Source organism: Mesoplodon bidens, assembly GCF_964165515.1.
Source record: "Mesoplodon bidens genome assembly, chromosome: 15".
Lineage (NCBI taxonomy): Eukaryota > Metazoa > Chordata > Mammalia > Artiodactyla > Ziphiidae > Mesoplodon > Mesoplodon bidens.
Window position 1 is genome coordinate 65,816,968 of NC_138171.1, and position 24,383 is coordinate 65,841,350.

The window sequence follows — 24,383 nt, forward strand, 5'->3', positions numbered from 1 at the left end:
TGCCCTGTGCGCCCGCTGCTCAGGGGCTGGGCCTGTGCTTGTGCAAGTCTCCGATTACCAGCGCTGCCCCTTCCTGGACTCATGCTCTGCTAGGAGAGCCGGGGCCAGGCACGCCTGCCACCTCGTGGGTCCTAAACAGACTTTTTGAGCAAACCAGGTCTGTCTCTGGGTGGGCCCGGGCTGCCATCCCTGGTCTGCGACCCCCACCAGCTCTCAGCTCCTCGTCCTGCTCCCTGACCCTCCAACCCCGGACCTGTGGGGCCCAGGGGACACTGGGCTCAGAGGGTCTCATCTGGCCAGACACGAGAGCTGGGGACAGGGAAGGCAGGTGGCTCAGCCCCCACAGCTCCCCCCACCATACCTGTCAGCGCCTGCCCCTGGGGGCCTCTACCCAAGATGGGGGCTCCGCAGCCTCTGCACGCACTTCCCGAAGCTGTCACCCTACAGCGGCAGTGAGGTCCCGAGTGGGCGCTGGGCGTCACGGGCCCCCTTTTCCTCTCTAGCTGAGTGGAAGAGGCTGCTCCCCCCACAGCCCCCCAAAGCCAGGGAGCAGCCACTGCTTTAGCTGTTGCCACGGCAACCGCCAGCTGCGGCTGCATGTGACAGGGGCTCGGGGCTCACATTCCCAGAGATGAAGATGACGCAGGAGCCAAGTGGCCTGAGCTGCAGGGTGGGGGGCTTTCTCTGTGAGAACGAAATGTTCAAGGCAAGGCAGGCCACCTCCCCTGATAATCCTCAGACCAGCCCTGGAGAGGGGGTGCCACTCTGCTCCCCACCTAGAGGAGGAAACTGAGGTCCCGGGGTTAGGAACCCACCCAAGGCCACAGAGCCAGCAGGAGGCCAGGGAAGGAGTCGAGGTCTCCCCAGCTCTGGTGTCCGAGCGCTAAGCTCTTGGCTCAGCTTGAGTCTTGGGGTCCATCCATATGGGCTGGCCTTCCCCTGTGCTGCGCAGCCCCTCCCTGCTCCCTTCCTCAGCCCATTGCCAGGATGGGGCAATAGTGACGGCTGGGTGCAGGGGTCCAGGAGAGATGGCTCAGCCTGAGAGCCCAGAAATTCCCTTTGTTCCCCTGGAAACCCTGGGCCGCCTGAGCAGTGATGACCTCACTGCACCCAACAGCCTGGGAGCCAGCCAGCACCTCCCCCAGAGCTGCCTTTGACAGTGGGCATGTGGCCGACCCCCAGGAAGCAGTCACTGGCTGCAGGGGCTCTCAGCCTGTACAGGGCATAGTGAGCTGGGTACAGGGCTGCAGGGGACCCCCCCCATCTGTCTGACAGGCCCCATGGGACTCCTTCCTGAGCGCTCCATTTCTCGGTCCCAGGTCTGACCGGCAGCTCAGAGCAGGACATGCCGGTACCCCTGCGCATGCCTGGCCACCAGTTCCCATTTATCCAACGAATTAAGTGACGCGGGCCAAGGAGCTGAACGCCACACAGGCACCGGGCCCAGCTGAAAGTGACAGGCCCGCCGTGTTCCCGGGCTGTACCCAAGGCCCAGGGTTGAATGGGAAATGATAATTTGCAAAGTGGATGTCACTGTCCCATTTCACATCCCAGGGTTGGGGTGAGCTGCCCTGAGCCAGGCCTCGAGCCCAGGGCTCAAAGCCAAGCTGTCTCCTGCTAGCCCACTGGGGAGCCGGGGTGGCACTGAAGCAGGTAGGTCTGGGGCAGCTGAGCTGAACTGGAGGGCCAGCTCTCTCTCTAATCAGAGTCCCCAGTGGCTAGCTGGCCACCCTTGGAGTGAATAAACACTTTCAGGGCGCTGGGGCCTTCTTACTGAAATCAGTCCCTGGAGACTTAGGGGTCGGGGGTCCACTGATGCCGCCGTGGGCATGTGTAAGGGGGTGGCAGGATGTCTGGCCCCACCAGCTAGCTGTCCCTGCTGCCCTGTTGGTCTTCTCTTCCCAGCCCAGCCCCCACCTGACCCCCCTCACTCTTCCTATAGGATTTCTGCCTCCCACCTCTCCGTGTCCTCATTGACTCTGCACACAGTGCTCCCCTGCACACAACACAGCTGCAGTGCCTCATTGCAAGTCACCTGGCGTGCCCATTACAAGTATTAGGGTCTCATCCCCACTTAATCCCCAGGGAGGAACCTGGGAATCTGTATTGTAACCAACTCTGTAGGTGGACCTAGAGCTCTGAAGCTTGAGACAGGCTGTAAAAGGCTAGCTAGATGCTTCTAGAATGAACGCATTTAAAATTAAATCCTCCGAGGTCCCCTCCCACTTGGCCAGGCCGGCCCCCTCTTACCTGTCTTCCCTCACCTGTTCACCCGGCGTTCCTCCCTCCCACTTCTCTCAGTGACATCCCCTCTCGCCCCTTCCTCCCGTCCCCCCTCTTCCCGAAGCTCCCCGTGGGAACCTCGGGCCCCCCAGTTCTGTCGGGGTACTTCTCTCATTGGTGGGCGCTCGGTTCGGGGACAGTTTGGAAACCTGGTGAGGGTGTATTTTTTTTGGACCCACCCAGACGTCTGGAGGGATTTGGGGAAAGCAAGGGGTCCTGCCAGGATCGGCAGGAGGGGGACGGAACTGGGCTCTAGGGGCGTCTTCCTCCCTGGAGGGTTGGCTGGAAAACCCCGCGGAGCGTCTCGGAGCAGGGCGGGGTGTCCTCGGCCCCGGCCCACCTGCGGCTTCCCCCGGGGATGGCGCGCCGGGTAGGAGCGGGGTCACCCTGCGCATCCCGGGGGCCACCGGCGGACGGCGGTCCTGGAGTCCCGCGCCCCCCGCGGCAGGGAGGTCTGGTCCCCCCGCCCCTGTGCAGTGCGCACCCCGCTCCCGCTGGGTCCTGCTTCCGCGCTCCGAGGGCCACAAGAGCGAGGGCCGCTCCTCCAAGCGCACGCCGGCCTCCGTCTCCCCGGGGCAGACGGCGCGTCTTCTCGACCTCCCGGGGCCCGGGGTGGCGGCGAGCGCGGCGCGGGAGCTAGACCGGCGGCTCTCCTGTACGTCGGCGCGGCGCCGGGCCGAGCTTCGACGGCCGGGCGGGAGCCCGCGGCACTCACCGTGGGCCGGGCGGCGGAGGAGTGGGGACAGTGCTCCTGCGGGCGCCGCGCTCGGCACCGGCTCCGGGGACGCTTTGGCTGCGCAACCGCTCGCAGCTGCCGGAGCAGACAACACAGCGCGGGCGCAGCGGCTGCAGGGGCCGGGGGCGGGGCCGGGCCTGCTCGCCCCGCCCCGCCCCGCCCCGCCGCTCCGGGCCCGCTTCCGCCCCGCCCCCGCCTCCCTTGAGTCCCACCACCGCGCCCCCGCCGCAAGGGGCGCCGGGCAAGGATCCCTGCGCCCCCCGTGCTCTGCCGGGCACCCCCTCCCCCAAGGGGCGGTGTTCGGGGCTGTCAGTCAACCCACAGGTGGGTGCAGCGCGGGAGCAGGGTCTGCTCTGCGTCAGGACCCCCTCCTGGGGGCCCCAGGGAAGCCAGAGTCGCCGAAACGGAACAAGATATGCCCGGGTCCGCAGCGCAGACTTTTCTGGAAAGCCTGCGCAGTCATCTCCGAAGTCGCCCTACCAGCCCAGCGCTGTCCCCAACACAAACATGGAGCGGACCTTGGTCTGGGGACTCCTCCGCCGCGGGCCTAATCGCTCTTCTTCTCAGAAGGGACAGTCCGCACCCGGGGCAAGGGGGTGCTGCAGGCACCAACCCGGGATGCCCACAACAATCCTCATCACCTGTTGGGGTGATCGACCCCATGGCCCATGCTGGGTCGCTTGCTGGGTTGCCCCTCCGGCTGGAACCGCCGTCATGGGCTGGACCCTCTCTAGCGCCGTTCCCAGCCCATCCTCGGTGCCCCTCCACCGCACCGTGGTCACCTGGAGAGCTTGTAAAAACAGATTGCTCGGCCCACCCGGGACCTGCTGATTCCCAAAGTCTGGGCTGGGGCCCCATCATCTGAGGCTCCTCCCACCACACTTGGAGAACCCTGGGGGCTGCTCAGAGGTTCTGAACTTGTCAGAGATGCACAGCGTCCCTGTATCCCAGCCCTGCATTTGGCGGATCCTGCTGGACCCTCAGAGCACCTTTTACTTGGGGATCAAGACTGTGGTTTGGAGAAGTTTTCACCCCAAAGACCTTGTCTCTAATGGAGGGACTCCAGGCCAGATGGGGAACAGACAGACCTAGAACCCACTTCAGCTTAGACCCAGAGGCAAAAGACAGTTGGCTCTGGGGAGGCCAGGGGTCAGCTGAACTTAGGAGAGGGCCAGAGTCTGGAGGAGCAGGGTTCCAGAACAGAGCTGCATGCTGGGAGGCAGCCCACCTGTGCTTTCTTCATTCCCCAGTCCAGAGGAGACCAGACGCTTCCCCTCGCCCCAGGATGGGGCCACCACTTGTCTCAATTTCTAGACCCAGACTCACAGCCATGCCATGCATGCCTGTCTGTGCAGGATAAGACACAGAACAACCTGGTTTGGGGAAGACAGCCCTGCAGCGGGGGAGACAGCACAGAAGGGTGGGTTCTCCTTCTGGAAGTTCTGGCCCCAGGCCCTGCTTCCATCCTGACCCAGCACAGCCAGGCAGATGGGGGCAGGGGTGCTCAGGAAATGCACAATGGCTTGGGACAGATGAGTCAGGTGAGCAGGGGAGGGGCCTGGATCCCATGCCACCAGCTGCCCCTTGGCTTCCTTCTGCAGGGGATGGAATGGGTTGGGGGCAGCTAATGTCCTTCCCTGGGGATTTGGCAGGTCCTGAGCCAGGGTCTTGTAGCTGATGCCCCCCACCTCTGCAGTCTTGCATCAGGTTCTGCCAACCTGTTGGAACAAACACTGCCTGGTTGCCATGGTGATCCTAATGGCTTTGGGGTGAAGAGATGAGAGTCTGCAGCTGCTGTAAACAGGAAGTTAGGAGGGGCAGCTGCCAGTGGAGGGGGTCCCTACTCACACCCCCATCCCAAGCTCTGAGGGGAGCTAAGGGGCTGGAGGCCAGTGACATCACGAAGATGCACCAGCCCCTAAGACTAACACCACGCAGCCTGTCAGGGCAGAGGGCGCCTGGAGACCTCACCACTCTCTTTTGCAGGTAGGGAAACTGAGGCCCAGAGAGGGGAAAGGGCTTGTCCAGGGCTACACAGCAACAGGCTGGGTCCCAAACCCAGCTCTGGGCCTCTGTTTCCCCAGGAAAGCATAATCCTCAGGGTCCTTCCCTCCACAAACATTTCCTGGGGAGGGAGTGATGGTCCCATTCGTGCCGACCCCTTCATTCTCCCCCAACCTCCTGGGTCAGACTCCTGCCCTGCCACACTCCTCCGCTGCCTTGGGCCTCAGTTTCCCTCATTAGTAAAACGGAGATAGCAGCAGCAGAGCCCACCTCTCAGCAGGGGGAGGGGATGGTCTTACCACGGAGCAAGTGCTGGTTAGAGTCAGCTGCAGCTCCTCCAGTCCACGGGGGATGGGAACTGGAGCCACCATTGCCCAGGACCCTCCAGTGGCCTTGGGAGGGGCTCTTTCCTTCAGGGACTTAGTTTTGGCCTCCGCAGTTTGGAGGTTTAAGCTCATCCTTGTGCGATCCCACAGCCAGGAGAGGACAGGGAGGGACGCCCCTTGCCCCGTGCCTGTGCTCCAGGCCTCGAGCTGAAGGATTTACCTTGGCCCCCTTGCCCCAGGCCTCCCACAGCGGTTCTGAGCTCGACGGGCTGTGAGGGGGCAGCTCGGGGCATGCACAGGAGTTAGGGCACAAGGCACCCTGCCTATGGGGATCAGGGCTCGGTGGGTCTTGTGGGGAGGTGGGTTTACTCATGGAGCTTCCAGCTGGAAAGGGTCTAGCAGACAGGGTGAGTGGCTTTTCCTCCTTAGGGCCAGGAGAAAAGCACCAGGCTCTGGGCAAACACTCTGATGGCTGCTGACAGGCAGGGAGAAGGGGCCTCAGAGGTGAGAGGCATCCTGGCAAGTCCAGGGCACTGCCATCACTTTTAATAATGCATGAAATCATGCCCTATGGTGGCAGCCCTTGGAATTGCAGGCACAGCTTCCTAGCAGTCAGGCTTCTCCCACAGCTCTCTGACCCCCATAGCACCCGTCGGAGGACAATGGCAGGAAAAGCGGGAAGGGAGGTGGACCACAGGAAACTCATGGGCACATAGCCCGGGAATTTGGGTCAGGGTCCCTGCCTGCCCTGGGCTGGAGGACCCTGAGGGACTGAAGGAATCTGTCCCATTGCCTGTGCTATCCTGGGTGGTTCTGCCGGCAGAAGAGGTGGCTCCAGGTGAGAGGGGGTCTGGCCCACATGTGACCCCTTACCTGGGGCACTTAACCAGAAGCCCACTGGGGGTCCTGCTGCCAGAATCTGCACAGGTGGAGCCTGTGCCAGGCTGGGTGCTCTGGGGCCTCAGGCCCGAGGTTTTCATGGGGCTGGGGGTGGGGACAGAGCAGCAGCCCAGCCAGGGCTCTGCAGGTCTCCGTGAGGCCCAGGCGACCAGCAGCAGAGCTGGGAATGGGTCAGGTGCCTGGCTCCTCCACGCACATCCCTCTGCACACAGGAGGCCGAGGCACTCGTCCTGGCTCTGGGGCCCCAGATTCCTTCCTCAAGGCAAGAAAGACCCCCTTGGGATGGGTCACCTGTAAGAGCAGAGGCTGGGAGGGAAGGACCCAGGCTGGGGCCCTGCAACTTTCTTTTGCTGCTCCCTCATTGTTTTCTTCTAAAAGCTCAGATAAAACAGCTTCCTGACTGAGGCCCGAGGCTTTGGGCAAGTGGCAAAGTACATAGGGTCTGAGGAACTAAGGGTGGATGGGACCCAGCGCTCTAGCTCCTCCGCCAGGCCCATGGCCTCTGCAGATGGGGTCACAGTAGTCTGGAGGCCTCCCACTGAGGCAGGACACCCCCAGGCTCAGCACCAGGGTCTGCTGGGGACAGATCTGGACCTGCACTCCTTGGGCCCCTCCCTGCTGGAGCTGGCTTAGACCAGTTGGAGCCGGCCCAAGTCAGTGCTCAGGGGCCCTCCAACCTGGCAACACGTCGCCATGGCAACCTCAAACTGGAGGCAGGGCCTGATGTATGGTAGGAGGGCTTTGGGCCGCCTGGTCAGGGAGCAAGGTGGCCTCATGGGGGTGGGCAGGTGTGAGGACACGGTGCTGACTTGGCCAGGACAGTCCAGGGAGGCTGGGGGGACCCCCAGGGACCCAGAGCCCAGCCAGGAGCCTATCTGGGCTCCAGGCAGAGTGGTTCCTGGAGAGATAGGCTCCCAGCTTGTCCTACCTGTGGTCAAGTTCTAGAAGCCCCAACGCTGGGTTCCTTGCTCTGCACCTGTGTAACAGCCTGGCCTGAGCCAGTCCTGGACATACTGTCCCAGGGGCCTGGTCAGGGTCTGAGCCAAGGGCTCACAGGCACCTTGGCACCATGAGGATGGCATCCTGGTGCCCCGGGGAGGTCCACCCTGGCGGTGAGAAAGAGGTCCCCGTGGGGGGAACCTGCTCCAGCAGGCCAGAGAGGTACAGGTGAGACTCGGGGGACAGGGCCAGGGGTCAGTGCAGGATGTGGGCCCAGCCTTGGCTGCCCATGCCCCAGCATCAGAGGCACAGACCGGGGGATTCAACCTTGGCTCTAGGGAATGTCACCCTCTGCCGCTTGCGGGTCACTGAGCGTCTGATGCTGGAAGCCGAGGGAGGAGGTGGCTCCAGCAGCTCCTGGGCGGGCAGCACAGAACCCTGGAATTGGCCAGCCTGGCTCCCCTGACACCGAGCATGAGGCAGCCTGTGCAGACGGAGCAGGAAAAGGACACCCTGTAGGCGGCAGTTAGTGGAAATGTTTTAATTAGAGGATTTTTAGATACAGTGGTTAATCTATTGCCCACAATTCCTTACTAATTATTAGGCGCCTCATGCTGGGAACACACGCTCTTCCCTTACAGTAGAAACAGGATCATCGCATTTCATAGTTCTTGTGTTACAAGATTCACATCTTTGTTAAGCCAAGGACTGTGGCACAAAAGGACATTTCATTAGCCGAAGTCACAATTTGCTAGAAACACTGATTACTTTAGAATGCTTTAACTAGAAAATATATTGAATTTCCATATATATTAACCATATACATGTATAACTATTACTAAGAGTAGTTCGGTCATTACAAAATAAGACATTCTGGGAGAGGCTACAAATACACAACCCGTTGGATCCCTCAAAGGCCCTCTGTGCCCAACACACTGTGGACATCAAACTGGGAGCTCAGCAACTCGACACATCCAGCTCAGTGAGCTGGGAAGGAAGGCACTGGGGCCTTGAGCCACAGGTGCTGTGGGCTCAGGGGCCCCCAACTTCCACGACAATCCTGTTGCCGGGCCACATGTTTCCCAAGGCGAGCCTTGGCCCTTCCTGACCAGGGGCCCGGGTGACCAGTCCTCCTCGAGCTCCTATAGGGATCACCCTGTCCCTGGGTCTGTGGGCCGGAGCCACAGGTGCAGGGGTCCCCCAGCGAGGGTCTTCAGGGTGGGAGGGCAGGCTGGCTCCAGGCCTCGTTGGGACCCGGAGGCCAAGTAACCGCCTTGGCAGTGCCGGGGTGCAGGACACGGGCCCGGCCCCCTCTGCCACTTCCCGGCTCCATCTTCGGCAGCTCCTGCTGAGCCGGGACCCAGGCCCACTTCCGACAGCGTCGACCATTTCCCGGCTCCATCTTCGGCAGCTCCTGCTGAGCCGGGACCCAGGCCCACTTCCGACAGCGTCGAGGATGTCAAGGAAGTTCTGCAGCTTCAGCGGCCTCATCCGTAGCAGGCAGAGCAGGATCAGATGCTTCAGGAAAAGGGAAGAGCCTGAGGAGCAGGCGGTGGCCGGTTGCTGCTCTTTCAGGGTGTCCTGGTGCCAGGAACACCTGCGTCTGGCAGGGACACGGGGACGCTGATGCGTGAGCACAGGAGTGGGGGTTGGTGGGAGTTGCGGGGAGGGATGGCGCAGGTGCTACATGTAGAGGCTGGGGCAGCTGCTGAGGCCAGGGCGCTGCTGGGCAAGAGGAGGCCACACACTTCACCCACAGGCTGGGCTCCACTGCCAGGGCCCAGCCACCCTCAGCCACCTGCGATGGCACTGAGGGGGCGAGCTGCTTGAACGGCAGTCCTCCCCGGGCCCGCCTGGCCTGGGTTAGGCATCTCGTCCTCCTGATGGCCCAGGCAGTGCGAGCTTTACAAGGGTCTCGATGCCAGTTCCAACCTGACCAGACCAGAACTCTCTAGCACTCTGCAACCCAGAGCACTGGCATCGGGGGGACAGAATACACAGCACTATTTACAGAGGATGGGGCCAAGTGGGGGGTTCTGGGCACACTGAAGTCACCTCCTCACTTTTAATGATGATAATGAAACAAAAACCTTTATATAAACAGTTTATTTACTCTAAACAGCAACACAGACAAACGCCATATAAACACAAAGGAAGTGATGCGGAAACGCGACGCTGGCTGACTGGATCTGAGGCTCGTAAGCAACACAAGCCGGGCTCTGGGAGAGGAGGCGGCGGGGCGGGGCAGGTCTGATTTTCTGTTTCGTGCAGCCAGCTGAAGGCTAAGTGCAGCTCTAGACGGCGTGAAGCATGCCTGCATCCGCGAGCAAAGGAACTAGCTCCTTGGGACTCATTGAAGTATAAAAGTTTATAATTTTACAGCAGTTGAAATACTGACATCAATATTAAAATAAAAGCAAGTTTTACATAACAATCAAAAATACAAAAGACTGAAGGAAGAGACCCTGTATGAAAAACTGGGCGATTCAGCGAGCCGAGACTGTACCAGTGGCGGAAATGGAAAATGGCGCCCGCCCAACCCTCCCCAGGTGACCAGTAATTGTAGAGAGCAACGTTAGATTTGCAAAAATGTTGTAAACAAGTTCTTGCCACACCAATCCCTTCCTTTTTATGATGCCACAGGTCGCTGCTTATGAGGGAGCAAACTTCTTGGCTTGTGCTCGAACCCTTTTCTCGTATTCCACTCTGTTTTGGCTGAGGAGGTCAAAAGAGAGACATGTTAGAAGGTGCTGCCACTGCCTGAGGGCGCCCAGGAAGCCTGGAGCGCATGAGCGAGGAGGTCTCGGGGGCACCGGTCCTGGGCCAAACTGGGAGAAGGGTGAGCCGTGTGGGTTTGCCGATCTAGCCAGCGACCAGCAGCTTCTTTCCCTACCTCTGAGGCAGCATCCATCACACTCGTCACTGGAGGAAACAGACCTCCCAGGACCATCTGCTTCAAAACCAGGCACAAACCTCTGTGGGGTTCGCCCTCGGCTCTCAGTACCGCGGGAGAAGGTGCGAGCAGCTTACGGCAGCCAGGCAGGACCCCAGCTGGGGCTCTAGGGTGAGAACCACCGCTGATAAAAGGGGCCAGTGTGCATCGCCCAGAGGGGAGACATTTGCAGACAGGGTTCCTGGACACCCTGTGCTGGGGCTGGTCAGTGACCCTCACGAAGGTGTGCAAAGCCCCCGGTAAGAAAGTCAGGGGTCCTTCCAAGCTGTGCTGTGCAACCAGCGAGGCCCCTCAGAGCGCAGCCCATGGCCTGAGGCCCAGCTGTAACCACAGCCCAGGCGGCGGGTGGCAGAAGCTCCTCAGCTGCACCACAGCGCCGAAGGCTCCAGTACCCAGCACCCTGCCTGTGGCCTCCCTGGGGAATGGTTGCAGCGCCAGCAGCAGAGGCAGAGCTGCGGGTGCGGCCCTGTGCTGGCCCGGCGCCAAGGAGGCTGGTGTGGCCCTGAGAGCTAGAGAGCAAGGTCACAGGACCAGCGCCTACAGTGGTCTGAGCGCACCCACCCCTGGCCCCTGACCTTTGACCTTGGCTCCCAGTGTTGTGTCAAGCCCAGGCCACCACAGCCCCAGGGCGGAGGCAGTGGCTGGGGGGCTTTGGAAGGAGTGGGTGCAACAGCCAAGTCCAGCTCCGCCACTGACCAAGTGAAGGCTGGGACGGGGCTGCAGGCACCCGCCAGTGTAGGACGTGCCCTGTGACCTTTTGGAAGCAAGGTGGGAACGCGGGCAGACCCCACCAGCCTGGGCCAGGACCAACCACACAACCAGAAGAGCCTCGGTGCCTGACGGTGCAGAGCAGTGTCGCATGGTACCTCGGCCGCATGTCGCTGCCGCCAACACAGGAAACCCAGGAAAACCTGGCTCTGCTCTATGAGCAGCAAGGAGACATCTCGGGCTCGAGGGCCACACGCCTCTGTTGCAAGGGCTCAGCTCAAACGAGTACCCCAGTGGCCTTATTTACAAAGGGTGCGGGGCCAACGGGGTGCAGCAGTGAAAGCACACAGCGCCCAGCTTGAGGTCAGGGCAGGAGTCACTGACGCTCCACTCGAGCCACTGAGCAATGCCTCCTGGCGGGAAGCCCCAGGGAGGAGGCCAGATTGAAGTCTGGAGGGGGTGGGCCAGGGGGCTCTGGGACCTTGGCCCTGCCGGGGGGTGTCTTATGCCCTTAGATAACACTGGGCTCGGCCCAGAGACCTGAGCCATCTTGGGAAGAGAAATACCTCTCCTGCAACGTGGTGCTCCTCTCAGGTGGACTCGTAACAGCTGGGGTGCCGGATGCTCAGAGCAGCCCGAGGACAGTCTCAGCCTCCGCTTTACCCTCCACCTCCTACTCCAGATGCCCTCCAGGAAGGAACAGGCCCCTGCCTGGCCTCTCCCGAGGGCCAGCCCCTTGGGTTCCAGGCCACTGGGGCACCTGGGCACTGTCCTCAGAAAATGCTACGCTCCGTTGCCCAATTCCCCTCAGGTGTGGGCCTGGGTTTCTAAACGTGGGCAGATGGAGCAATGGGCGTCACAGCCCCAGCCTAGCTTAAGGCCCCGTCCAGACCAGCCTGCGGAGGACCACAGGCCCACACACCACGTTTAACCACTGCTCACCCCAATGACGTCATACCAGGCCTCCTCCCTCATCACGGAGAGTGGACGCAGGACCCATGTGCCATGCGGGGAAGGGCCAGGCATGGAGTGGACGCCTGGCACTGGGGGGTGGGGGGTGTAGGGATCACAGCAGCTGGGTGGCCAAGAACAACCTGATCATCATGCCCCCACTGACCACCCCCATGGGAGGCACCACACCCAGGCGGGACCAGGAAGAGGGGCTGGAGATGGGGAGAGCAGCAGCAGGGCCGAGGTGGGAGGTCTGGGGTCCCTGGTTGAGCTGGGTTATTGGACATCCCTCCCTCAGGGCCCCACTCAGGGGGACGTTCCCTCTGAGCTGGACCAGAGTCCCAGGGCCGGCCCGGCCACAGCTCAGACACAAAGTGGCCAACACCTGAGTTCTGCTTCCTGACACCCCCCCCCAACGGGTCACCTGTTTCCGCACATGCAGATCCCGTGGCTGCAGGACAGCCCGGCTGCCGTGTCTCACCCCCCCACCGCTGCCTCCCAGCCAGGCTGTCAGAGGCAGCCTAGACCAGACTTCAGGGAGGCCAAGAAGAAGTTGCAGCAAACGGGGCTGGATTGCTACTAACCAGTAGATCGTGTAGGCCTCTGCTTGAGCTGGGTCTTGGATATTTGGTTCATTTAGAAGTTCCTGTATTCCTAATAAGATCTGCGTAAGAGACAAAACAAACACAGCAAGGTGGGAGGCCAGCGGGCCGAAAGGCAAACTTTCCCGGGATGGAGGACCACTGGCCCTCGGGCCCTGAAGGGTGGAGGGAGTTCGCACTCCATACCTGCTTAATCGTGATGGCCGGCCTCCAGTCCTTGTCCTCCTCCAGGATGGACAGGCACACTGTGCCCGAGGGGTACACGTTCGGATGAAATAACGGCGGTTCAAACTTGCCTGGAGAAAAGGGAATGAAAGAAACATGTTTCTGGTGGCAGGTGTCTTCCTACCAAGTAATGTCCTGCCCTGACGGTGCCTCTCCCCCTACAATGGGGAACCTGGCTGGTCACCAGGCACCTGGCCAAGAACTACTTAGAAAAACGAAACTGGCCTCAAAGTGGGAGGAGGTGGGAGAACTAAGCAGCCACCTTCCTGACAGACTCAGAGGGGAAGCCACGTGCTCCCAGGACCCCACCCGGGGTGGCTGGCATTCAGAGCACAGAACCCCAGGTGGCTGCCCCCATGTCCTCCCAGCCGGGCTGTGGCCTGACTCAGGAAAATGGGAAGGGGCCACTGCAGCAGGTGAGGAGGGTCCTGTGGGAAAGCCAAGGGCAGAAACTCAGGCCCTTCCAAACAAGTGGCCATTTTCAAAGCAGATCATCCTGCTTCAAAACAGAGGCTTTTAGGACCCCACATTCTTTCTTCAAAAACAAAATAACAAAAAGCAAAAAAAGTTAATTTTCTTTAAAGAAAAAAGAATACATGTAGGAAATTTGAAAACAACAGCAGAAAGCAGGAGGGACTTCCCTGATGGTCCAGTGGTTAGGACTCTGCGCTTCCACTGCAGGAGACGTGGGTTCAGTCCCTGGTTGGGGAACTAAGATCCTGCATGCCTTGTGACACGGACAAAAATAATAAAGGGGAAAAAAAAAAAGGCAGGAAAATATTGCCGTAATGAGCTCCACCCAGGGTCCATTAACTCACCTAATGTGTGTTTTTCTCTCATCTGGGCGCTTTCCCCCTTTCTCTTGATTTTTAATACATTATTTAATTATACCCAGAAAAGTTCAGCAAGTGTAGTACACTTGATGAATTACCAAAAATGAACAAACCCACTCATACCAACAGCTTCCAGAAAACTCCCTCCCTCACCTGCCTCATTATCCCAACTTGTACACCCACCCTGCCCCCAGACCAGGACTCGCGGCTCTACACCCAGGGGTCAGTTTGCACCTTGCTGCCACACAGGCTTCACTGGGAGAAGCTGCCCATGGACTTGCCCACCCCACCGTAGGTGCACATGTGAGCTACTACGACTGAAGCTGCAAACATTCCTGAACGTGAATTCTAGTGCACACAATGTGAAAATGCTGGGTTGCAAGGTGTCCGTGTTGAACTTGAGTAGATACTACTCATTTCCACAGCAGCTGTATCAACTTACATGCCGCCAGCAGGGTCTGCATGTTCCCACGCTTTGTGACTTTACCAGCCCCTGGTGGTGTCAGCCATGGAATTCACCCACCCTGATGACAATGGCTGCCTCTCATGGTTCTGATTTGCATTTTCCTTTCACTCCCTGCGACACACTTGCTGCTTCTTTGGAGAAGCTCTTCTTTAAACCTCTCACATGCTTTTCTTGTTGACTTGCAGATGCTCTTTATATACGTAGGACACAGGCCCTTTGTCAGTTATTTGTCTCCCAGCACCCCCCAGCCCCTCAACCCCACCTCAGGTGACTGGCTGCCTTCCCTCTGCACCAGGTCACCCTCCTGACTCCTAACACTGCCATCACATGGACTGCTGACCTCCACAAACGGAACTTGGTCCAGCTCCTCGGCATCTGGGAGACTCACTCATGTCATGAACACTCACAGACTCTTCCTTCTCTCTGCTGCAGACTGTTCATCTGTCCGTTCTACTGTGAACAGACACCTGCGCTGCCCCCAGCTTTTTCCGGACACATGCCGCCCAGGCCTTTCGGTGTGCACACTTGCACTGGGTCTCTCCTCAGTGAACAGCCGGTCCCAGGGCAGGCGCTAAGTGTGGCCTCAGTAGAGAAACCGAGAGCTTTCCGAGGGAAGCGCTCTCTAGAGCTGGGCCCCTCCCTCCCCACTGCCTGCCTGTTCCCGCTGGGTTGTCACTTGCAGTGTCTGGTGATGAGGTCAGGCACCTTCCCCTGTGCCCACTGGCTGGGTGGAGAGCCTCTTTTGTGAAGGGCCTAAGCTAATGGCGGTTTGCCCTTTCTCACTGAAGTGCAGATGCTCTTGATGTATTTGGAACGAGAACTGACAAACACATCCCATCTCTCTCCTCCTCACTCTCACTGGTGTCTCCTGGTGAGGAGATGGTCTTGACTTAAATGCAGTCCAGCTCATCCTTTCTCTCCTTATGGTTAAAGTGCTCTCAGCCCGCCCACGTGATGGAGAGGTCCTCCCGTCTCCTCCACAGCTGTACTTCCCGCCGGGCACCAAGATCCGCAGGAGAGTGAGCTCTCCTTCCACTGGGCCCCCCACACCTCCCAGAGTCGCCTGTCATCAGCCAAGCTTGTATACGGCTGGCCTCTCTGGACTCTGCCTTGCAGGCCCGTGTCTCAGTGCCCCTGCAGCAGGTCTCAGCCCGCTTTCCATCTTGCCGTCCTACAGGTCTGGGTGCTCTCCTCACCCAAGCAGCCTCAGCCTAGGCCTCACAATCCCCCCCCCACAGATCTCCAAGGGCATGGCTGTTCTCAGCACCCTGCATTTCCTGCATTTTAGAGTCTGCGTGACAGTTTCCAAAAAAGTCTGCTTGTGCTGTGACTGGGATCACACTGAACCTGCAGAAGAGCTGGGAGAGAATAGGCACATGCACTCACAGTCTTCCGAGCTGTGCACACGGCCTGTCCTGCCAGGGATCAAGGCTGCCCCTGATCCTTGCAGAAATGTCTGATCATTTTCAGCGGAGAGATCTTTTTTTTTTGGCCACGCCTTGGGACTTGTGGGATCTTAGTTCCCCGACCAGGGATTGAACCCACGCCCTTGGCAGTGAAAGCTGGACCAGAGAATTCCCTTTTAAATTTATATTTATTTTATTATTTTTTTTGCTACACTGGGTCTTAGTTGCAGCACGTGGGATCTTTGTTGGGCATGCAAGATATTTCGTTGCAGCGTGCAGGCTTCTATAGTTGTGGTGTGCGGGTTTTCTCTCTCTAGCTGTGGCACGCGGGCTCCAGAGGGCATGGGCTCTGTAGTTTGCGGCACGCAGGCTCAGTAGTTGTGGTGCGCAGGCTTAGCTGCCCCGCGGCATGTGGGATCTTAGTTCCCTGACCAGAGATCGAAGCCATGTCCCCTGCATTGGAATGTGGATTCTTTGCCACTGGACCACCAGGGAAGTCTCCCCTCTTTTAAATTAAATAAAAAATTTTGTGAATTAGTCTTTTATTCAGCAATCTTAGACTCAGGGAAAGATTGTCTGCAGTCTTGTCTTCCAGTTCTTCTGCTGGGATTTCTTTATCTTGTCTGGCTCTATCTTCTTGGAATTCCAATACAACGTAGAATAGAAGTGATGAAAGTAGCTACAATGTCTCATTTCTTGATTAAAGATATTCTTTTAAAAATTTTTTTGGGCAGCATTGGATCTTTGTTGCCGGCACGGGCTTTCTCTAGTTGCGGCGAGAGGGGGCTACTCTTTCACTGCAGTGCACGGGCTTCTCATTGCGGTGGCTTCTCTTGTTACGGAGCACGGGCTCCAGGCACGTGGGCTCCAAAGTGCAGGCTCAGTAGTTGTGGCACATGGGCTTAGTTGCTTCGCAGCACGTGGGATCTTCCCAGACCAGGGATCAAACCCATGTCCCCTGCACTGGCAGGCAGATTCTTAACCACTGCGCCACCAGGGAAGTCCCTGATTAAAGATATTCTTTAAGGTAATACCTGTACGTGGCAAAAAAATTCAAACAGCAAAGAACCACCCCAAATGAAATAAGTCTCCATCCCAGTGGTTAACTGTTAGTTTTAGAAATTCTTCTGGTTGTGCCTTTATAACAAACATCTTGAATTACTGACCACCAGAGTGAACGCTGACACAGTCTTGGTGCCGGGGGCACTCTTCACATGCTGGGGCATGCGTTAAAACACCCAATTAACCACACAGATAGCATTTGCTGATTTCCAGCTACAAAAGGGGAGGGACCTGGGGCCCCTTCTGAGTTTTGCTGAAATGTGTTCTGATGGCCTGGCCACAGCACTATCTCAGATGCAGCCTTGACCCTTTCTTCCTGCCGCCTTCTCTGGAGACTTCAGCACGCTATGCACCCAGGGTGCACACGCTGCACCACATAAGTATCAAATTCTAACAGGCAACAAAACCCTCTTGGGGGTGAGGCTCTGGACCGCTGTCCTTCTGCACATCCACCCCATCCAGGGCTGGAACTTGGTGGCACTAAGGGCCCACCTCCCAGTGATGAGAGCTGGGATTCTGGGTCTGAGACTGGGCCTATTATGTGCACCTCCAGCCACTGGGGGTACAAACAGACTCAAATCCACAGCCAGCCCCAGGGATCAGAGTCCCTGGAGCCACCCCAGGAGCAGAGCAGGACATAACCGAAGCTCCACAGGCCCAAGCTCTCTGAAGAGGACCTTAGATCTCTCTGCTGGAACAGGCAGAAGCCGACCGACTTCTGAGGACTGCGCTCTACTTACATTTCGGAGGTGAGGATGGATAATCGTCTTTGAACAGCATCCGTAGTTTAAACAAGCCTCCTTCCCACGGAGTCTGTTGGGAAATAAAACTGTGATCAGGTGTGCTGCGGGCCTCTGCGGCGGGCTGGGCCCAGGAGGGGCAAGGAACTTGCTCCGGCTGCACCCCAAGATGGTGAGGGCCCCCCAGTGGCAACTCCTAATGGCTCACAGCCCACCACCAGGACTGTTGGGGCCTCCATGACCCCCGAGTTGGAAAGGGCCTTCCCTGGAGAGACAGGAGGCCCTGGGGGGCTCCCCCGACACTGAGTGGGTACACTGAAGACTTGGCGGGGGACTCCCCTGGGGGGCATTCTGCGAGGCTCCTCCCTCAGGTCCCATGGGTCCCTGGGCAACCTCCCAGTTCCACGGCCCAACACCCCTCCCCACCCGCCACCCCCAGGCCTACTCCTGCTGATGTTTACAACCAACCATGGGTAGGAGAAAATGGAGACGATGAAGCCCTGTCATCACCCAGACACCTCAGGAGTCTCCTCCTTCCTTCCAGTTCACTCAAGAAGAGACCCTCCCTCCCAAATGCTTCCAACGTGCTAGTCCTAATGGACCCAAGCACACTCAGGTGAGCGGAGGAGGGAGCACCGTGGCCCATGAGTGCAGGACACGCGGGGCTCCACATGGCTGTCTTAAGTGGCTGGTGCCGGGCCTCTGTGTCTAAGGATCTGCAGGTGTCCCAGGCTCAAGACCCACACCCCCGCCCCGCCCCAGAGCATCGCCATGTCCGGGCTGCTTCAACCTCAGCCCCCCTCTACCCCCTCCAGGGCTCCTCCTGCTCCTGGGACGTGGCAGGGGGGCTGCATGACGCCACCCCTCCCCGTCTGCTACAGCCCAGCTCTTTTCTGAATTAAGACTGCCCGGAGGGCCACATGTCACCCTAACCTTGTCCCCCTGGCCAGGGGATGGGACCACGGCCCGCGTGACCATCACAATCATCACACACACTTGAACCTGAGTCCTTCTGAAGGGGGGCAGCCCCTCTTACCCCCTTCTTCCCGGGAATGGCGCACTCCCAGTTCATGAGGTTCATCGTGCCGTCGGGATTTTTTGTTGGGACGGCCACAAAACCCTGAGAGGAAACAACACAGGGCACATCAGTGCCATGGCAGCCGGTTCCCTGCTCCCGGGATAAACCCGCCAGCATCAGCCCAGAGACCAAATGGCCGACCCACAGGGACCTGACGTTCTTGTCGAGGGGAAACCATCACCCTGCGACACGCAGGAGTAAAGCTTTCCTTACAAATGGGTGGTCTTTTCTCCAAGCTTTCCTCTCCTGGGCGAGTCTGCTGAGGGCGATCCCCGACATGTTTGCGTCCCTAGAAGAGACGGGCAGAGCGTGCGATGAGCACCGGCGGCCGTGGGCCCCCTGCCCCCTCACCCCGTGCCCGGCCCAGCCCAACAGCCTTGCTTCCAAGAAGCAGGGAAACCAAGGTTCCCACCCAGCCCCACACGCCGCTCTGGACAAGCTGTCACAGTTCCCCCCACCCAGCGGGGGGGGGGGGGCGCTCCCAGCCTCCTGGTGCAGGCAGCTCACCAGGGAAGAGGGAGCGGGTCTCCCATCCCCAGGCCCCCATGGCATGCGCTGTGACCTGCATTTCATGGTGACACAGCTCCAGAGAAGCTAAGCCCCAGGCCCAGGTCACACAGCTGCCAGGTGCTACGTGGGGAGGGGGCGCTGTGCACTCCCAGCAGCCACCTGCCCACTAGCCCTGCCCTCTTTGTCCTGTGGCACCCGCTGGAGTGACAGGGACCCCAATTCCACCAGACTCCGTAGCAGAGGCAGGGACAAGATGGGGACGTCCAGAGCGCGGGCCTGAGACCTGGGAGGGGCAGTCACCAAGCCCTCCCCTTTGCCGGTGCAGGGATGTGGGGGTGCTGGCAGGCCTCCGGCCCAGAATCAGGGGCTCAGAATCTAGACTCAGGCCCGGCCAGGAGGAGAGCCCTGGTCCTGGAAGGCAACCAAGAGGAAGGCAGCCCTGGGCAGAGAGCAGGTTAACCATGCAACGGGTGGGGGCTGCACAAGTCCAGAGGCAGCACCCCGCCCAGCATCCAATAGACCCACCTGTCACCAGGCCTGGGGGCTCAGGCCTTCCCTGGCCCCTGCCACTTTCTCATCCTACAGCCCCACCCTAGGACCCGCTGCCACTCCACCTGTTGTGAGTGGGCCAAGACCTGTCTCCCAGTGACTTTGGGAAAGTCAACAAAAGGGGGAGCAGGCCCTGTGGCCAAGCTACGCAAACTCCTGGTCTCTCCCGAATATCGGCTCCCCTGCACCTCTGGACCACAGACTCTCAGGGCTTGGCGACATCAGCCATTCAGGTTCACTGCCCGGAGCCGTGAGCCCATTTCCCAGGTGCTGCTGATGCAGCACGCAGACCAGACCAGGCATGTGGCACTCTATCGTAACCCCTGCTGCCCTCGACCTCCTCCTGCCCATGAGAACGCAACCCTTAGGGACTTCCCTGATGATCCAGTGGTTAAGAATCTGCCTTCCAATGCACAGGACGCGGGTTCGATCCCTGATGGGGGAACTAAGGTCCCATGTGCCGCGGGGCAACTAAGCCCACAGGCCACAACTAAGACCCGACTACCTGCTGGAGAATTTGACCCCAAGTGTGTTTGCTGGTCTTCAGAGTCCATGGGAACATTAAAGATACTCTGAATCAAGTATTTCCATTAAGCAAGCCTTTAACAAGACCGAGGAGAGTGTATCCTACACGCGCATGGCCGGTGGCTTGCCCCCACCCTGCAGGCTTGCACTGGAGGGCCCGGGCACCTCTGGCAGGGAAGAGGTCCAGCACCTTGAGTTCCTTAGGACAACACGGGGCACCCTCCACAATCACAACACAGCTCTCAACCAGGCACAGAACAAACTTCTGCCAAAGACAGAACTGGAAACCAGCCGTGCTTCCCAGCTGTGCCGGCCCTGACCCACAGTTGGGGACCACCAAGCCCGTTTTAGACCTGAGAAGGGAAGATCAGAAGTAACCTGCCCACTGAGGGAGGAGCCTCAACTCAAACCCAGGGGGCCTTCCCACTCCCGGCAGGAGCGCTGCTCCTCTCTGCAGCCCCTGCCTCATAATCACTCCTGCAGCCCCCTCCCTTGGCTCAGGCTGACCCTCAAGTGCTCCAGCAATCCAAATCAAAACCTTGTCCCAGCATCTGTTGGGACACTCTGGCCCCAGGCCTCAAACAACACAAACACGCCCACGTTCCTGCAGGAGAGGTGGGGTCAGGTCAACAATCCAACAGCAGACCAGCCGATCAGTGGGGCCCTGGGCGGCTACCTTACTGGGCGCCGGTTACAAAGGCATGTCCCCAGGCCCAGTGGCCCCATGGAGCCAGGAACTCTGCGGGGACCTGGCTCTTGGACGACTCCCCAAGAAGTAAGCATAGCCGGGGGGGGGCGGGTTTGGGATGGCCACCGCAGCCTCCAGTATCACCCACGAGCCCAGGTCTCAGGAAGTGGGGTGAGTTACTACAAAACACCAGAGCAACGGGATGTGGTGTGTCATCAAGAAACACATATACTCATGTCATCATGAAAAAAACCGAGGGTCAAAAATCAAAGCCCGGGCTTCCCTGGTGACACAGTGGTTAAGAATCCGCCTGCCAATGCAGGGGACATGGGTTTGAGCCCTGGTCGAGTACACGCCGCGGAGCAACTAAGCCCCTGCACCACAACTACTGAACCTGCACTCGAGCCCGTGCTCCACAAGAGAAGCCACCACAATGAAAAGCCCGCACACGGCAACGAAGAGTAGCCCCAGCTTGCCACAACTAGAGAAAGCCGGCGTGCAGCAACGAAGACCCAACACAGACAAAAATAAATAAAAATAAATAAATGTATATACAAAAAAACCCCAAAGCCCCCCACTCAGCAGGCATGGTGACAGGAGCTGCTACCCTGGCAGCACTCTGACCCGAGCACACCTTCTAAAAGGCTATAACCCTGCCCAACCTCAAGATTAAGTCCAACACAAGTAACACCAGGCCTGCATCCAAAACAGAATTTCTCTTTGCCACCCCCCAACCCCAGAGCTCTGGTCTGCCCGCCTCCTCCCCATCCGTGGACCCGTCAGTAACATGTCTGGGAGCTCCTTCCCTGGATGGCGCAACTCTGTTTGCTATTTTCATTCATTCAAGCAACATAAATTGAGGAACGGTATGAGTGTCACTGCCCAGATGGGGAGAAGTGCTAGGTGCCAGGAGACACAAAGCAGGACGACTACGAGACGGGCGGCACCTGGGTCTTAATGGTGGTCAGGTGGCCGCCCAGACACAGCCTGCAGCAATGGGCTCAGTGCAGGAACATAAGAAAGAGCCAGAAGGGTGGGCACTGGTCCTGAGGGCCTGGGACTGCCTGAGGGAGGCGGGGAGACGCAGGGGATCAGGGCACAGGAGAGCGCCAGCCGCTTTTGTCTTTAAGACTCTCTCTTGTCGGAGGTTAGGGCAGTAACCCCAAAGTCTGAAAAACCTTCATTCCTGAGACTTTCTCAAACCCTTCAAATGGCTCTTCTAAATAGAACTCAACCCCACCTCATCCCCAGGGCTGGTGGGAATGACCCCCCCACAGGGGGCCTGAGGGATGTGGAGGATGTCCACAGCAAGCCCCTCACCAGCCAGGGCAGAGCACGCAGCATAGGCTGGCGGCCACCTCTGAACTAATGAACGCAGAAGTTCAGCAGCAGAAGACAAGCAGCTGGCGTGAGGTTCCTGAGTCTGTGCTCGGCCAGGCGTCAAGACTGGTTTCTGGAGCCCCAGGGCAGCACTCTGGACACCGAGGATCCGTGGATTCCGGAATGGGCAAGCCAGCACTCAGGCGGCTCTGGAGGGGCAGGGCAGGGCCAGGACGCAGGAGAGGCCAGCAGGGCAATCCTGAGCACCGCCTGCCTGCTGACCGCGTGCCAGGACCCCGCCACAGCCTGCCTGCTGACCGCGTGCCAGGACCCCGCCACAGGCCACCTCTTCTGCTGACAACGGACAAAGCTGCCTCTGCAGGCCCTGTCCAAGCACCAGTTGTGGTTGTCTCAGGTGCAAAAGGTAACGGGGGGGGGGTCCCCACAGGAGTTCCTGCAGCCCCTTCCTTAGGGGTGCCAATGGACCAGAGCGGGAACCAAAAAGACCGCTTCCACCACCAAGGCAAACAGCCACAGGTGCACACCTGCACTGTCCCAGGCAGAGATCTGGCCTCCTGCTCTCCAGGAGAAAGCAGCCAATTTGGTACATTTTAATTACAACATGGAGCCACTCCTTCAGAATCGCACTTAGGATCGAATCTGCCTTCCCCAAACGACAGAGAGGCACTTAAGGAGCAGTTAAGTGTTACTAGACACTTTAAAACAGCAAAATCATAAGATATGAAAATAAGATATCTATGAACTGCTAGGGACAGCCTGCACGGGAGGACCCGGGTTCTCCAGGGAGACCCTGGAAATCTGCCGTCATCTTCTTCCAGATCGGGCTGTACTTGAACCCGCTCTTCTAGTTGACAGCACAGACTTCAGAGCCACTTACTGGCTGCACATGTGGGCGAGTGGCTTCTACCACCCTCAACCATCTCACCTGTAAAATGGACAATAGCACTGTGACCCCACAGGTTGGCCAGGGATGAAACTGATAAAGGATCAGCAGCCCTGGATGGGTCCTTTTCACCCAAACGTAAACTCCCCAGGGGAAGGCACTGGCTTCATCTGATGCAGGCACCCTGCACTCGGGAGACACTCCAGACCGGGTGCAGTTCCCTGTTCTTTCCTGACATTACTTCCCAGGACCCCAGACCGTTTCTGAAGCAAGGCCTCAAACCCCCAGCAAGACTCACCAGACAAAGGTCCAACAAGATACAGAATTCACGCCTAAACCACCCGAAAGGCCATAAACAAGTCAGGACAAACTTGGGATCCATCTCCCTTTTCCGTTGGGTAGGTTTTCTATCCAAACGCACGGTTTCCTTAAGAGCAAGAAACATTTAGGACTACAGGCTTTAAAAGGAGACCAACAAAAGCCAGCTCCGCAAACACAGAACAGTAACTTTGCTAACTGAAGAACTAAGCTTATTTCCAAATCATACAAACCAGACCAGTTAATTCCGTGATTTAGGGGCAGGTGCTGGTCGTTACCATGATCCCAGCTAATCACTGCCTCGCCTTCCTCCTACTCGCCTAACTACCAGTTCCAGCCTCCGTGCAATTGGTACAAAGCAGTCTTGAGAGGAAATCTCCCCGTTAAGGGGAGCGCTAACACTCAGTGTCCCACCAACTGGGAGCGGAACTCCGGAGGCGCAAGAGCTCGGACTTGTTTTCATTTCTAGGCATCACACGCCACCCCCCAAACGCGCCCGCGCTTCTGCAGCGCGCGGCTTTGCACTCTTTGTGCGGTGCGTCCTCTCCGGGCTGGAACGCGCCACAGGTTCGCGCGCACACCTTGACCCCGGAAACGCTCCGCCTTGGCGGAGGGCTCGGCGCTCCTGTCACCGCGGCCCGAGCGGCGGGCGCCGTCTGAGGCCCCAGACGCGACCGGCGCGCCGCGACCCGCCCGAGCGCGCGCCCGAGCAAACGTCCCCCGCCCCCCCGGGCCGCGACGGGCCGGGGCTCGGGCCGCGGGCCGGTGAGCCCAGCGGGCCGGCCCCCGCCACGGCGTCAGCAGCCCGGGGCGGGCTGGTTCCCGGGAGCGGGCCGGGCCGCTGGTGGAGGACGCCCGCCCGGCCGGGCCCGACGGCGGCGGAGGCCGCAGCCCGCCGAGGCCTGGCCCCCGGCCCGTCCGCCCCGCACGCTCACCTCGGGCGGCCGCGGCCCGGCGAGCGAGGCGGACGAGGCGGCGGCGGCGGCGCTCCCTTTGTCTCGGGACTTCCCTCCCGAGCCCGCTCCGCGCGCAGCCCGAGCGCTCGAGGACCCCGGAGCGGGCGGGGCGGGGCGGGGCCTGCGAGGCCTGCCCGCCGCGCGCCTGCCCCGCAACTCGCTGCCGCCGCCGCACGCCCCGCGCCGCCCGCTAGGCCGTCCGCCGTCCGCCGCCCGCGTTCCACCGCCGCGCGCCTGCGCCCCGGGCTCGGCCTGGGAGGCCGGCCCGGCGGCGGCTTTCCAGTCAGGCGGCGCCCTGGACACCTGCGCCCTTAAAGGAGCCGCGTCCCCGATGTGAGGGAGCGTCTGCAAACTCCCCTTCACGGGGCACGCGTCCACCCGAGGACACACCGGCGAGCGGC

At 59.5% G+C, this 24,383-nt stretch overlaps 1 protein-coding gene across 2 annotated transcripts; it reads right to left on the bottom strand.

Moving 5' to 3' along the window:
• Window positions 1-9,279: 9,279 nt before the first annotated feature.
• Window positions 9,280-24,110, bottom strand: UBE2I (ubiquitin conjugating enzyme E2 I). Of its 2 annotated transcripts, none has more exons than XM_081255290.1 (7): window positions 23,962-24,110; window positions 18,426-18,501; window positions 18,171-18,254; window positions 17,135-17,207; window positions 12,589-12,698; window positions 12,385-12,464; window positions 9,280-9,903 (listed from the first exon to the last, which is right to left on the bottom strand). In XM_081255290.1, the coding sequence occupies exons 2-7, from the start codon at window positions 18,489-18,491 to the stop codon at window positions 9,840-9,842; spliced, it is 477 nt and encodes a 158-aa protein (XP_081111416.1). In that variant the 5' UTR covers window positions 18,492-18,501; window positions 23,962-24,110; the 3' UTR covers window positions 9,280-9,839. The 2 variants fall into 2 exon arrangements, with proteins under 2 accessions (XP_081111416.1, XP_081111417.1); XM_081255291.1 differs by lacking the exon at window positions 23,962-24,110 and adding an exon at window positions 21,805-22,063.
• Between the last annotated feature and the right edge of the window lie 273 nt (window positions 24,111-24,383).